Source organism: Siniperca chuatsi, linkage group LG15 (genome assembly GCF_020085105.1).
Source record: "Siniperca chuatsi isolate FFG_IHB_CAS linkage group LG15, ASM2008510v1, whole genome shotgun sequence".
NCBI lineage: Eukaryota > Metazoa > Chordata > Actinopteri > Centrarchiformes > Sinipercidae > Siniperca > Siniperca chuatsi.
Window position 1 is genome coordinate 12,111,036 of NC_058056.1, and position 14,892 is coordinate 12,125,927.

The 14,892-nt window shown below is 41.8% G+C and overlaps 1 protein-coding gene across 4 annotated transcripts in view; it reads right to left on the reverse strand.

Annotated features, from left to right (window-relative positions):
- Positions 1-496: 496 nt before the first annotated feature.
- Positions 497-14,892, reverse strand: part of akt1 (v-akt murine thymoma viral oncogene homolog 1) — a 31,233-nt gene continuing 16,837 nt past the window's right edge. For all 4 annotated transcript variants that reach the window (XM_044165539.1, XM_044165541.1, XM_044165542.1 and 1 more), the window contains 12 exons: positions 13,839-13,967; positions 12,001-12,112; positions 11,560-11,686; positions 10,856-10,987; positions 10,659-10,724; positions 10,024-10,092; positions 9,733-9,858; positions 8,033-8,161; positions 4,302-4,516; positions 4,020-4,107; positions 3,681-3,783; positions 497-2,451 (listed from right to left, as the gene is read on the reverse strand). In XM_044165539.1, the coding sequence (XP_044021474.1) occupies positions 2,372-2,451; positions 3,681-3,783; positions 4,020-4,107; positions 4,302-4,516; positions 8,033-8,161; positions 9,733-9,858; positions 10,024-10,092; positions 10,659-10,724; positions 10,856-10,987; positions 11,560-11,686; positions 12,001-12,112; positions 13,839-13,967 (1,376 nt within the window). In that variant the 3' untranslated portion in view covers positions 497-2,371. The remainder of the gene's footprint in view (positions 2,452-3,680; positions 3,784-4,019; positions 4,108-4,301; positions 4,517-8,032; positions 8,162-9,732; positions 9,859-10,023; positions 10,093-10,658; positions 10,725-10,855; positions 10,988-11,559; positions 11,687-12,000; positions 12,113-13,838; positions 13,968-14,892) is intronic.

The following is a 14,892-nucleotide window of genomic DNA, read 5'->3' on the forward strand; positions in this document are numbered from 1 at the left end:
CTTTTACTATTTAGTGGCAGAGAGGAAATGTGCAGCCTACTGGTGTAGCTATTGCAACTATTGGAACTGAAAAGTCATATATCCTGGAAAGCCATATAAAATCCAAATTGATGTGGCCAACTTTCATGAAACTGAAGTAACCTTGTGTGAAAAGTGCAAGTTAAAGAAATCAGGGGGAAAAAACAAGAAATGAAAAATGAGGAAGACCATGACCAGGTGCAAATAGAAAGACCAGGAAGGACATTTGTGTGAAAAACAATACTGCAGTAGAAAAGGATGGGTAAACGTTTTTTGTCCTTCTTAAAAACGCCTCTCAACATTGTCATTCCTGTAAATTAACAGTGGAGATGTCTAGATGCAGTAATCAATATCTCACAATGTGGTTTGTTTATTTAGCCAAATATGAGATTAATTAGTTATTGAGCTCTTGAGTTCATTTGTATGTCTTCAAGGGCAGAGCTTTGAGATTTCACAATAAAAGATGAGTCTACACAGCTTATTGTTAAGACCTTTTTATTTCATCAATTTGAAAGAAACAAGTAAAAACAGTGTACAAAGTTTATATTATTTGTTTACTAAAGCTGGTGTCCTCAGTCTCAGGAGTATGGGAGGGCAGGTACAAAAAAAGTTGAAATAAAAACAAAAAGTATAAAATGAATTTCCCTATTTTCAGAAGGTGACAGCAAAGGGTGAGCGTGCATAGGAATAAGTAACAATCAGATTAAAAAACTGAACAAAGGTTTGCAAACGATTTAAGTGAAAACAATATAATAAAAACCATTACATTCAATAACGTATGATGCACTTTTGAAAAATTATCATCTGTCATCTCAAAAATAGAGGCGCTTTTGGAAACTTCTTAGTACACTTTGAAATGAGAATTTCAGTTCCCAAGAGTCTCAGTTTAGCCTCAGCTGTCTGTAAAAGGGGAGTGATCATTCAAACAAGCAAAACTTGTTTTATTTTATCCTCGACATTTGAATTTACATTATAAAAGAAGCTAATTTAGTCTTTACCAACCATGAAGTACAAATACGAGTCCAAATACAATCATTTCGGGACAGCAAAGTGCATATCATTGGCACAGTAAAACTCATTTTAGTTGATGCTGGTCTCATAAATAACTCAGAAGCTCGTGAAGGGACAGAAGTCCCCTAAAGTAGCAAATCAAAGATGACTATGTTTTTCCCCTGAAGCCCAGTTTGTTTGCAAAGTATTCCTAAAGAAGTGTATTATGTTTAAGTGACCTCATTGAGGCTGCAGTGAATGCACTGGGTGGAAAACACCCAATACTGTACATGGAGGAAAAACCCAGAGGAGACAAGAGTTTCTGATTGGTCAGCAGTGACTGACCCTGATCAGAGGGAAACCAGGAGGTGTCTGCAGCACAGCATCGAGATAAGAAGGCATCAAGAACTATAAGCACTTACTTCAGGGGGGGCTGGAGGAGCTATTTTTTTATCCTGAACAGGAAACTGGGGGTCTCTCAGTGACTCTGGTGTGCCAACAGTTAAGAGGAATCTATTGCAGGGTAGCTTTTACCTTAATGATTAAACACGCTGTATTCTTTTGCACGTCTGCCATTCCTCATATCAGACTGTATTGCACAATTGTTTCATCAGACTCATCATGGTGTAGCATAATACGAAAGACCGATTGGTGTCAGTTTTGGATAAGGTAATTAGAAAAGTGATTAAAAAAAAAAAAAAATCGCTCACCATCTCCAGAAGATGGAATTTCAGTCTTAGGAGAATCAGCCATGTGTTACAACAAGTATGCAGAAAGATCGACTTTATTTGATAAGGTACATTCACTTTTGAAGCCCAAAAAAGTCCTGAAGTCTGAATGGTATTTGAATTGTTCAGAAGTCTTAGAGAGGAAAACATGGATTTATTACTCACTCAACAAAACAACACACTCTGCTCACATGATGTTTTTGGTCCACAGTATGCCTGTTCCTATTTGAAATGGTTGATTGATATTCAGTTGTATATTTTCAGTACAAAATGGCCCCTTTTCAAAATTCACATCAGTGGCCTAATTTGTGCATAACATAACTACATTTCCCCATTCATTATGGTGTATGGATGCCTGCTCAGTATACAACATAACAACCAGGAAATGCAGGGTAGTGTTAACTCTCTCCGTGGTCAGTCTTCAAAAGGCCTTACAGAACAACCACAGTTATCTTTGTTTTGTCTTGAATTTCCTCCTTCCTGGAAAACACAACTTGCAGATTGTAAATGTTACATCCACCAACGGCATCCGCAGACAATGCTGGGAGGACGGGGCTGCGGCCCCTGGTCTTTTGAGAGTGCAGTCGGGTGGGGTGAGGGGAGATGGTGGGACCAGAGGAATGTAGGATAGTTGTTTAGGCCGTCCCACTGGCAGAGTAGGAGAACTGGGGGAAGTGGGGTCTCCGCTCGCTGTCGAATGACTCCATACTGTCATCTGAGGACAGAGGGCAAAGAACTGCTTAGATCTTGTACAACTTAGGGGCGGGCGATATGACAATATGTACTGTGAGACAATATAAATGTGTCTACTGTCAGAGATTTTACTTATACCTTGGTATCTCCACCTTTAATATCTCTGGGTGTATTAGACCATTGTGAGCGATGCTGCAAATCAATGACCAGAACTGTTTTATGGCTAAATTAGATTTTAGTTTGATTTTTGCACGAACTACATCACCTACTCCTAGTAGAAGTACATATTAATCTAAGTATTCCTATTGCTGGGAGATGCAATGTTGCATTGTGATATCAGACTAGATATTGTCTTGGTTATTATAATATTCAATAGAATGTTGACTTAATAGTCTTAAAAGCTACATTACAGTAACACTAAGTCTTTGCTGAGTGAACTAAACAGCCAATGCTGCACCTGCTTGGCCATCATATCCACATTTTTTCTGTATCTGCATCACATTTTCACCTCATGATATCAAAACAGTAATAATAGTCATTCAAAAATATAATTATATTTGATTTTTTTGATATCACCCTGGCCCAATAATCCAATATACTGTCAATCTATTATCTTGCTATTTTTCTTATACTGTGTCATCTCGGCATTTACTCACTGGCTGTCATTCACATGCATGGGGACTTTGCGAGGCACGATACTCTGTTTTAATGGCACTGGCTCTCCAGGAGAGGGGAGACTCCTCTCAAGAGAGCTTTGTACGCCTGCAGAATGGTTTCTTTACTCACATTTATGAGCTCCCCAAAACTAACTCAACTAACACTAAGAATTCAGTTCAAACTTCTGCACAGTGGAAAACACTCAAGATCATTTTCCGACTAAATTAATTTGTTCAGTTTCAAAGTTTCTCTTATGAGCCTGACAGCTTACATTTTAATTAAAAATTAAAGTAAACAGTGACGATCATTTTAGGGTTTTTGCATGAAAACTAATTCAGTGACCCTGAATTAGTAACCATTTTTCAAGGATTAGTAAGTCCGTTTTCATCTTGCATAAATTGAAAGAGTGATTTCTCATTCTCAATAAAATCTCATAGGAGGTGGAGGGAAATTTATCATGCAAGTTAGGTGGCAATTTACAGCTCTCAACTGCCTTACTGTCACAAACTGTTCAAACACCATAAAGCTCCACAGTAAGGAGTCTGATGATTTAAGTTGTGTTATACCACATAAGCAAAGTTGTATATAGTATACCTTGTCCGGGTGGCGTAATAGTGATGGTCTGTGCTGTGAACTCCTCGTCAAAATATCGTGTGTCCGTCTCCGAGGTAACTTGGGGCTTAAACGGTGGAACCAGCTGTTGGAGACGAGAAGAGACACAAACATATCAGCACATCAGCACTGTCAGTCAGTTTGATAACAGTTGCCCTCCTGATGACAATCTACATCGTTTCTAGATGGTGAGGGCTCAAGTGACGTAACTGTATTGATCCCTGGGGGAAATGACTTTTCTCTGAGCTTGGTGTCCTTTCAGTGACAAGAATCACAAGAAAATGAGGGAGAAAATTACAAAGAAACTTTTTAGAAACTAACCTTCTTCTCATAAACATCTTGCCATTCAATTCCTGCGAAGAACTTGTGCTGCATTATTTCCTTGGCATCATCAGGCCCTCCACCTAACCTGGAAGACAAGTACAAAAGGACAAATCATTATGTGTTCTCACAGAAAAAATCTCAATAAATATGCAAACTGTAAGCCACTGATAATTTTATGGCCACTTCTGATCATTTTATTTCCACTTTTCAATCATAAACAATTTGTTGACTCCCACTTTGAGATTCACTAATGTAGAGGATACAGTAGAGGCTGCTCACCTCTGCATTGGGTCTTTTTTCAGAAGGCCGGAGAGCAGTGAGCGTCCCTCAGGACCGAGTGTCCGAGGAAAGCGGATGTCTTCCATGAGGATGAGCTCGAACAGCTTCTCATGGTCCTGGTTGTAGAAAGGGAGTCTGCCGCACATCATCTCGTACATCACCACACCCAGACCCCACCAATCCACAGCACGGCCGTAGTCGTTGTCTTCTAGCACCTTGGGGATGAGGAGGGGTGAAAAAGTTTATTTAATGCAGCTGTTAGAATAGCTCATGAGCATCCCAACTACTTGGAGAGGGGGTATAGTACGTAGGTCCAGCCTATTCAATTGGCGGCCTGTGGGCCACATCTGGCCCAGAAGCAATCTCTGAGTGGTCCACCATACATAAATCTGATATATGACAAAATAAGTAAACTAAATATATAGTGTATGGAAGTAGCTAACGAGTGGGCCATCTCACTTCCTTTCTAATCTCTATTGAGAGTTGCACATGCGCAGTACTGATGGGGCAGGATGCTTATGGATGTAGCAACACCGCCAATCATATCTTTCACGAATCAACGTTTTCTTATGTGAGTTCTGACCACGCTTAGTAGCTTTTCAAAACATCTGGCTATTGACAGTTACAAGTAGGGAAGTGCTCAACTGAAAGTTTGTCTCTGTCAACCCTGAAACCTAAAATTGAATTGACAATGAAAAGTGTCAGTTGAACCCTACCTGGACTGGCAAATACTTGTTTATTTTAACGTCATCTCCGAACGCCAAATCATTGTGTTTAATTTGCAATGAGTGCATTGCGGTAGTTAAAGAATATAATATTAAACAGAGGTTTTAAATAGGCTGCTGAAAATGTCTGGCCCATCTACATTTCCTGGTTTTAAAATCTGGCCCAATTGAATTTGTAATTGAATAGCCCTGATGTAGCTGTTCTATTTTTATTTTTTTACTATATTATAAGACAGTAGTGTTGTTGTATAAAAATATATCTAAATACCTTTTCTTACAGAATATGTGTACAACAAGCTAAAGAAAAGGTTTAGTTGCTATATTTCAACAAATAAGGTTGTGTTTGGACATCAGAAGGCTGTGAAGACAGCAGCTGAATATACAAACCCTAAAGCAACTGGGTTGTCCCCATCCCCCCCCGTCTGGGCTTTTGAGGCAACCCCAGCCAACACTGACTCACATCTCACATTAGGAGCAAGGATAGAGTTTCCCCTGGAGCCCTGCATATTTAATCACCACAGGGCCTTCCACACATACACAAACACACATACAGATGAACAAGCAGCAGAGGTGTGGGTCGCTTAAATAATCCAAAGTATGGCAACAAACACAGACCAGTCTTACAAACAAACTGCTCAATGAACACAACCAGAGTCACAGAGAGGGAAATATTTAGTCATATTTATACCATAGGATGACTTTTCTTGACGCTTCTTAATGAGACAAACTCCTCCAGTGTTGTGCTTACTGAACAGCGCAACCTGTTGCATGAATAATGTGCTGCTGAGCAAAGTTGTTCCAAGGTCTCTGGGGACATGTACTGGATTCTACCTCGCCAGGCGGATGTTGAAGGTGAAATCAAGACAATGAGAACAGTCTGTTCTCTTAAACCTCAAGCAGCATGATGCTAGGCAATTCAGACCTAAGAATAGAAACTTAGATAAAAAGACGTGGACGGATTAATAGAATTAGATATGGACACAACAGTGCACAGGCTGAGAGAGAGGGTCCTGGAAAACAGATGGACGGATGTGTCCATAAAAGGAACAAAACTACTGTGTGTGCACGCGCACGCATGTGTCTGTGGGTTCTCTGCCTGGTGCTGCGGTGAGTGGTGAGCATCGAGGAGGAGGACTGGGAAGGCAGGGGGAGTAACGTGAAGCCGATGTGGGGCTAGAATTACTGGGCCGTCTCTATTTCCAGCGCTGCTGTCGTGTGATTCACACCGTGCGACAGCTGGGCCCGCAGCTGCCCCATATATGTAGAAGAGCACCACAGCTGTGAAGCTGCCAGGAGCGCAGGAGCCAAGCTCATCCCTCATATACGTAACCAGGACTGCTTGCTTGCCTGCCTGCTTGGGCCTCAGCCCCAAACTAATACTGTTACACTGCCCCAAAGGAGCAGAGACAGGGGGAGGAGAGAGGGAGGAGAGAGCAGATAAAACACTTGCTGCTGCTCTGGAGCTCTACTCTGTAGACTGCGCTTTTTTTGCTCACAAAGTTCTGCGCTGTCTGACATTAATCTTACAAGCTTGTGAATCCTGATCAGTTTCAGTGGCTAGATTAAACCTGTCCACATTTTTCCTTATAGATATTCCCTAATAGCTAATCCCTCAGCCAATAATGGTTTTCTTCTTGTAACTACTTAATAAAAGTGACAAAGTGAATTTGTCCCACTCCTTACTCCAGAGACAAACTGGTCAGGCTTTTGCAGATTGGGTCTCTCCTCCCTCTCTCCTCCCCCTCTCTCCCCCCTGCTCTGGGTGGAATATTCCCAGACATTACAGCATTCCTGTGCAGCACACACAACAAGGTCATTGTTTACTGCAGAACAACCTGTAACACTGCCTGGCCCGCACTCTATAGAGACGCTCGCCAGCGACCCTGTTGCCATGGTAACGCCCCCTGATGTCTCTCTGCGCTCAGCTGCCGAAGCTGGAGCTGTCATAGACTGTGCTACTCTGTGGAGGAGCGAAGTGGGTTTGAATTTAGGATGGACAGGTGGGGAACTCCAAGGAATTAAAAAAAAAAAGGTTTATAGAAGTACAGGAAATACACAATTTTTTAATGTTTGCCCAGGTGTGAAGAAGTAAATATTTACACACTAGCTCTGCCCAGCCCTTTGCCTTGATGGCCTGGTGCTGACGCTTAGAGGTAAGTTTGGTATGACTGATGAAAAAACACAAGATACATGTTCCTATGAGGCAGCACTGTGGAATAGCATGCTAAGGACGGCTCTGGCTCTACCCAGGTCAGGCAAAGCATCCAGGGCAGCAGTGGGGCTGTGGCTCCCCTGGTGCCACACAACAGCTGTAGCCAATGTGGTATTTTTTTTCCAGTGGCGGAAGCTCACGTTTCCTGAGGCGCTGCCAGCCAATCACCCCTCCTCCTCCCCCAACCAGAAAATTCCAAATGGAGACTAAAAACAACGATACAGCAACTGTGTCAACATGGACACCCTTCTCCCGGAAAACATTTTTACGGCAACAGGCAAGGGGCTAGCGCAAACACTCTCTCACACACAGCTTATACTCACAATGAAATATCGGGTTACACAGCCCACTCCAACACTTGTCATACCTGCATGCAATAGGGAGTAGCCACACCTCCTCCACATACAGCAAATATGAGAGCAGGCTGCCCTGCCCTGGGCACACGGCACACTCATTAACTCACAGACTTCAGCTGGAGATTAGAAAGGCATTTTGGGACAGCTGCCCTTTCTACCACATGCTTCTCATCCACTGATATCCAACAACACACGCTGCATCTTTGTTTGGAGCATGATAGGACTAACATTCATTTTTGGGCTCCACATATATTTTTTATCTACTCCAATCAAAATTATCTCACTTTGGGTTTGTTTGGCCTTACACAAAACTTCATGTTTGTTTTTATTTTAATTTGTCACCCATCTGTATGTGCCTCCATAAAACTGACTTTGTTCTTTGTTGCAAGAAAGCGTGAAGTCAATATTTCAGGTAGACTGAATCCCTGTAGCGGTTACCTCAGGTGCTAGGTACTCCGGTGTCCCACAGAAAGTTTTCATGGTGGCGCCATCTTTGATACCCTCCTTACACAGGCCAAAATCTGTGATCTTTATGTGTCCGTCTTTGTCCAGCATAAGGTTTTCCAGCTGAGGGGGAAACAGAAAGAAGACGGATGTTAACATCATCGTAAAATGACTCACTGTTTAGGAGAGGTAACAAACAGATCATTCTTGGAGGTGATGGGAATAATAATTTATAAATGTACAAAAACATAGGCATCAGTGTTAGTTATGTTTCCATCAAATTACTATGCATGTATTAAGTGAATATCTGTAATTTTGGCAAAATAAAATCTCAATCAGTGCCTGTAAATTCAAAAGGATGTGAACAAGATAACATAATCAATTGAGCACCAGTAACTTTGACGACATTTCATTGCTGCTTACCACCCAAGTTGTCATTTGTGTTTTCTTTCTTTTTTTTAAATGAATTAATTGGTCACTTAATCCATGTGTACATTGTGGTGTTTTTATATGTAGCTATGGTGATAGAGGTGAGATGCAAAAAGCCCCCATTTCAAATTATACCAGCAACATTGTGGTAACCCTCAACACCTCAGTTCTTTTAATTTTTTATTTTATGGGCTTTCTAGTGGAGTGGAGGAACGTAACGATGAATAGTAGCATGTCATGAATGCCTTTTCTACAGTAGAATAACTTATGCTACCATGACAAAGGTCTATTCGAAAAATCTGTTTCTTCCGTTTAAAAATTCCCTTAAACACAGATGGATGGAAACGTACCTAGTGATTTACACGGACCTAAAGAACTTAAAGATGTGCATCATGCAGTGTCATGACTTGAGGTTTCATGGCCTTTTAATATCAGTGTGTCCTCCCTCCCTCCCACCTTCTCTGTCTATCTCTCTCTCTCTCTCTCTCTCTCTCTCTCAGTTAAAGTCACCTGGCAGCTGTAGCTCACACGTGGCCAGCAGCGCTGGCCAGAGTCAGCACATCCTCCAATCCTGCTACCTTGGCATTTTCAGAAGAACCCTAGCAGGCTGGGAGCCTGCCTCATAAACCCAAGGGAGAGAGGGAGGGAGGGAGTGCTATGCTGACCTGGCTGGTATAGCTTTATCAGCTGGAAGTAGTAGGGCTACAGATGCCCACTGCAATACTGATAACCCCCCACAGCCCTCCTAAAGCCAAACATGTCCTATGAGTCTGCAGCATCCATCTCTGAGTCCATATTAGTATTAGTTTTGTTTAGCTTTTGAACGCAAATATTAAAAAAAGAGCAGCTGAAACCTTGCCGCTTCTTTACTTTACGATGATGATGGATTTCTTTTTGTAAACTAATAGTGCTGTACTGTCAGGATATAAAATGACGTCAATCACGCACAAAGTGCACAAAAATCTCCCCGACAGCACTGTATGCATGCTATAATGGGAGGCGGTGGCGATCTGTTCAAAGAGGACCAGCAGTTATTTCTGTCTAACTGCAGTAAGCATATGGACCGAGCCTCCCTCCAGCTGCAGTGAGGTCTGGAGACTGATCTTGGGGAGGCAGATCAATAAGCCCTGGCGACTGCCACTGCTCTGGATGGAGGCAAACCCTATTTATATCCTGCCAGGAGAGAAATGTAGGGAAGGGGGGAAAAGGAGGAAGAGAAATACAGAAGAAAGAGGCTGACAGCGAGGATGTGTCTCCCCACCTACCTTTAGATCTCGATAGACCACGTTTCTTTCAGCATGCAGGTAGTCCAGCGCTGACACTATCTCTGCACCGTAGAACCGTGCCCGCTCCTCTGAGAACACGCGGTCCCTTGACAGATGGAAGAAAAGCTGAGGGGAAACAGGAGAGATTAACAGTGAGAAAGCAGAGGACAGATGAAGAGAGAGTTGGTTAGTCCAGGGAAAATAGGAACAGTAACATTGTTCAAATTCAAAAAGTATTCTGATTCACTGAGTCCTACAGGCGCAGATTTAGTGATGGTTAAAATGGTTTACCTCACCGCCGTTTGCATACTCCATGACAAAGCACAAGCGGTCATGTGTTTGGAAGGAGTATTTCAGTCCCTGCAGACAGAGAACGAGAATGCTCAAAGCAGAACTTGGTGATGTTTCCAGCTAATTCAAGAGGAAGCTGGCATTTAAACATCTGATTATAACATGAAACATCACAATGCATGTTGCAGCATTGACCTTTAAGTTACATTTTTAAAACACAAGTGTCTAATGAGAAGAGAATTTAAAAAAAAACTACAGCATAGTATATCCAGTGTGTTGAGAGGCTTTTAACAACTGTTGTGTGGCAAACATTGGCCCCATTCATTGCACTGAGCACATCGCATTATGTGTTGCCTCCACCCACCACTTAGACCTAACATTTTGGAGGAGCTTTTCACTACAACCCACCTCAGACTTACAGAGAAAGGGTTAACTGATAAATAAAAGGACGTCCAGTGTTGCTATAAAAAGGCTCAACCCGACTGCAGCTTTTGTAAGAACAGCTCTTCAAAACATTCCTGGTAAAAATGCCCCTTTTTTCTGAATGGATGCTCCTGGGTTGGATTGAAGAGGCTCCGGAGGATCTCTGTGAGGTAAAATAAGGTTTGGTTTAGGTGTACGGAGGAGCCCCTTACTGTCAAGAACGGATGCTTTGAATTCTGGAGGACTCTGTTCTCTGTGAGTGTGTGCGCCACTTCATCCTGGAAAAAAAGTCACAAAGAGTGTTTGTGCAACTCTCACAATGACTAATCATTTAGGTATCAGTCATTGCTCCACTGCCCTCCCCCCAGTGTCTTTTCTCCCCTTTACTTGCTCATTGGCATCCACTCACTTTTGCTACGATCACCTCCTTCTTTAGGATCTTCATGGCGTAGTAGCGTCCTGTGGCCTTCTCCTTTACCAGGATAACTTTGCCAAAAGTGCCTTTTCCCAGGAGTTTGAGGTATTCAAAGTCGTGCATAGTCTGGAGAGCCAGAGGAGAGAAAGTGGCATCTGGTTACAAACAGAAGCATTAACAAACTCATGCTCTAACTAGCCAAGACACACAATCCCACTGACAACAACACAGAAGCATTTAAGGCACTATTTCACACACCATGCAATTTCCACTCCTCTAATGGTTTGGTCTATATGTGGTTATGTCTCAGTTAACCTCTGACCCAGATGTTAAAGAGAATGTTGAAAATGGTTGTGCGGGAGACATCCAATACGGTGGGCTTGGACCTTTATATCATGACACATGTGGGGGTTGTGAAACCTGGTGGACATGGTATCTGGTGCTAAACCACCCATGGCTGATGTTGAGAAAGTAGAGAGTAGCTGGGGAGAGGCAAAGGAAGGTGGGCTAAAGTGCAAGTAAGGCAGAGCAGGGTGGAGGTAAAGAGTAATGGTCAACTTGGAAGACTAGGATATACTCAGGGTGGGGAGGAATAAAGGTGGTTGGAGTTAAAGGTTTATGTTAATGGACAATGAAGCGTGTCAATGTGGGGACAGCAGAGAGAAGAAGATACAGAGTAGAGTGTAAATGGACAGTACCACTTTGTGTCTGATTTTGGTCAGGTAGACCTCCATGTCCATGGGGTCTGGAGAGGAGTCCATCATCTCCTCCTCTTGTTTCTGCAGGCCTTCAGCCACTGCTTGGATGGCTTTAGTCCATTCTTCCCTGAGGGAGGCACAGGCAGCAGAAAGATTACATCAGCCCATTTACCATCATGCAAGCCCAGCAGCCCAATCACATAATTGTCTTCTTATCAACAGGAAGGCAATTTCAAGTGTGAGTTCTGTCAATAGCCAGTGGACCTTGTGCGAGTGCATAACAATGATTACATGTGTAGGTTTGTGTGTGCTTCTACATGTTAGAAACACAGAGCTCTTAAACTGCCAAACTGCTTTCTAGCAACAGGGGCAGATTCTCTGCATGTAAATGATTTGTGTTTTACTGCTCTTTGAGACGAGAGGTGTGTGCTTCTCGCTTGCCTCTCCTCGGGGGTCTCCACGTGGAAGGTGCGCTCGATGACAGTGGTCCACTGCAGGCAGCGGATGATAAATGTGTTGGGCTTGGGCCGTTCCGTCTTCATCAACTGGCACTCTGACCACAGACAAGGAGGGAGGGAAGGGAGACAGCAAGAAGGGCCAATGTGTAGAGGAGCAGAGGGGAGAGACAGATCCACAGTTATAGCCATTTATCTTTATCGCCACCCTAACAGACACTGTCGGCCAATTTGGAAAAGAACAGGTGCACTTTTGGTGGAGGAAAACAGCTCAGATCCTTAACTGTCAGCCCCCTTTAAAACTTAACATTTAATATAGGTTTTGATAATAATTTGGAATCTGTGTAATATTACATAAAAATCACAACTCCTTAGAATGAATGAATATATCAATAAATAAAAATTATAAACATTTACATTCCAGTTTGCAATTCTTATTTTTTTCCCCAAATATACTGTGTTTTGGATTGTTTTTTTTAACTAGCTAATTTGTATATAGTAGTATATAAACTACTTTAATTATTGATTCATCAGACAATTATTTGTTTTTAATTAATTGATTTTTTTGTCTATAAAATGTCATCAAATGCGAAAAATGCCCTGTATAATTTCCCAGAGCCCAAGGTGACACCTTTCTCAGGCCAAAACTGCAGAACCCAAAGATATTACATTTACAGTGATATAAAACATCAAAAGAGAAGCACAAACCAGAAAAATTCTTATCAAGGATATATTAAAAAGCAAATAATCACATCCTTTCCCTCATTTTCCCTCAATTCTAACATTTTTGCAGCAAATAATTGTCTTGTAAGCAGTTTGCAAAACATTTACTCACAACAGTCTAATAACTGAATTTAGAAAGCAGAGATTTCCATCCGCAACCTCCTTCACATTAACATCTGTTCCCAAATGAAACATGTCAGCAAATATGTCAGAACTTGACACAAAATGGCCTCTGTCTGATAGATGGAGGACAGGGGGTGGACCACCACTGAGATCCAACATGGTTTCATCAGGGTGAATGTGTAATCCAGCTGCAGCAGAGACGCACCACGTGCCCTCTGTGGTAGGGTCGCTGTGGTGACAAAAACCAAAGCCACCACTGATGGAGACAGCGCCTCAGAGCGGAGCCCAGATAAATACTTGAAATCAGCCGGCTAATAGCCACGATAACTCAAGAGTGTCGGAGAGGAAACATTTTGCTAAACAAACAGTATGCTGTCTAATTGCTGTGTTCAGTCATCTGCACGGCTTATCACAGCAACTTTCTCTGATGTGAAGATGGAGTGGGCTGGGCTGCTCTGGGCATTTTTTTTGTTGTTGTTATTTTCTGTCACAGTATAAAAACAGTGAGTTCAGAGAAGACACATACAGAGAAGAGGAATCATCCGATGTATTAATGTCAGGAGCCAGACATCTTGCATGCACGTTTAGTGGCAGAGCATGCTTTGCCTTTGAGCGGTGCCCCTACTGAAAGAAACTTGCAGTGATGTTGTTGAGATGATACTACAGACAATTTGCTAATGTTTCTATTTATAATCATTTAAAGTGACATACAATGATAAAGGAATCATTGGTCATAATATTAGAGACGACTCACTTCCATACTTTTACTTCATAGGCACTTGTTTTTTCCTGTTAATAATCACTTTTCAGGGTGGTTAGAGAGGCGAGATACATGTAAAATCAGAACAAGTATGAGAACATATTTGTTACAACAATGCAAGTAAAAACAAGAAAGCAGCAAACAAAAAAAGGGTAAAACAAGCTGCCAAGAAACAGAGGGGAAAAAAATGCAGTGGTTTCTCTGAAGCAGATACTCACGTGCGACAGAGAAGTTATTTAAGGGGGTTTCCAGCTGGTCAACATCTTGCGGTCGCTCTTTGTAGCCAATGAATGTACCATCACTCTTCAGGAGAAAATACCTTGGCCTCCAGGTCTTGATGTATTCTCCTGATATGAGAAAGAGATTGAAACGGACTGCTGAGTTACAGGAGACAAAATAAAAACTTGTGATAAAGTAATAGTGATTTTCAGAAGGTTTCTGCTCACAGAAAAACCTTTTTTGAGAAACTTCACATGCTTTCACATTCTCAAAATGCTGACAAATGCACAACCATTTTGTTGACATTGTGGTTCCATGATTAATGACAAAACAGTGTTGTCCTTTCTCTTTCTGTTTGAATTCCCAGCAGTGCAACCCATTTCCTGCAATCTAATTACTATGCTGTTCACTAGTGCTCCCTAAAATGACCATCTTGTCACCGTCTTTCCTTTAGTGTAGGTCAACTGCAGGACAAATGGTGGTTTTAGCAGGAGTCAGGACCCTTTCCACCACCACGTCTGTCCCCTTTCCAGCAGAGTTAAATTTGGGATCTAAGTTGACAAATGCAAGCAGAAGGCAAAGAAAAGCTCTGTACGGTCTACTTTAGACAAAAAAACAAACAAATAAACAATAAAACCTAACTTACAGTTAATATTCTGTAAACTTAAGAGTACTCTACCGATTTAGCATTTCAGTCCTAAAACACTGTTTGACTCAAGATGGACAGTTTAGTTTTCATTTTCAAACATGTAGTCTTCAGCCCTAACTGATGCTGCCTCAAATGACATCACTTGAGGCATTTTATAAAATTTTGCACAGCTTTCTCTGGAGCCACAAAAGGCTTTATGCAACTTTTTTTTTTTTTTATTACATGAAAATTACATTAAAAAATAAATGCTATAACAGTAAATGTAGCTTATCGTTTTATCAACCACAACCACTCTTCTGTCTCTTTCCTATCAGTCATTTTGTAACACCAGCATCGTGTTTGCCAAAGCCTCAATTCAATTTTCAAATGAAACTTTCCACAATTCCCATAACCTCAAGCCATGC